General features: G+C 33.4%; 1 protein-coding gene across 1 annotated transcript in view; it reads left to right on the top strand.

The window, feature by feature from the left end:
- The window catches only part of LOC108743740 (electroneutral sodium bicarbonate exchanger 1), an 8,946-nt gene extending 8,545 nt beyond the window's left edge, over nt 1-401 (top strand). Inside the window, exon 8 of the mRNA XM_018479329.2 lies at nt 150-401. Within this exon, the coding sequence (XP_018334831.1) occupies nt 150-386 (237 nt within the window). The 3' untranslated portion in view covers nt 387-401. The remainder of the gene's footprint in view (nt 1-149) is intronic.
- The last annotated feature ends 290 nt before the right edge of the window (nt 402-691 follow it).

The raw sequence follows: 691 nt of genomic DNA on the forward strand, positions 1-691 counted from the left end.
TAGCCTCTCCTTAAGAAAATCTTTATTAAAAAAAAAAATAAAATTTGGGGGCTCAGCATTTAGAGGATTTTTAGGATATTTACAGTAACGAGTAAACGTTTCGGAGAAATTACACCTAACAAGTGTAATAAGCAGCATCCCTATTTTAGGCAGATACCGAGAAAAAATCGATACAAATGGAAAATCTAGGTAACATTAAGATACCACTGCCAAACGGTCATTACATGAAAATTCCATTATCGTCAATTAATATATCCGAAGAAGTAAACAAAACTGCTATTTGGAAGCAACTGAACGATGCCAGACCTGATGAAAAATCTAAGAAAAAAAGTCCTAACCCTGTCAGGTCAGTTGTTAATTCATTAGTCTCTCAAATATATTTTTGATTGCAATGTACATGTTTTCTATTAACTGTCTTATCTGTTTTTCCATACATAAGTGTAAGCCTTGCATATCTGACTGATTAATGTACTTTATAGTTATGTATAATGTCATCATGTGCCCTACTTAAGTAAGTACGTAAAACAATTATGCACATGCAGCCAATTTACAGCAAGTAATCTCTGATAACTCTGATTTCTACACGGAACGTAGACCAAATAATATTATTATTGCAGTTTTACTTAAATGTAAGCACTCGGTCTTGGTCTTACTCAAATACTTCTAGTCTCTGACACAATCAGAGCCGGAC

This window comes from Agrilus planipennis, unplaced genomic scaffold (genome assembly GCF_000699045.2).
Source record: "Agrilus planipennis isolate EAB-ADULT unplaced genomic scaffold, Apla_2.0 scaffold1015, whole genome shotgun sequence".
In the NCBI taxonomy this organism is placed as follows: Eukaryota; Metazoa; Arthropoda; class Insecta; order Coleoptera; family Buprestidae; genus Agrilus; species Agrilus planipennis.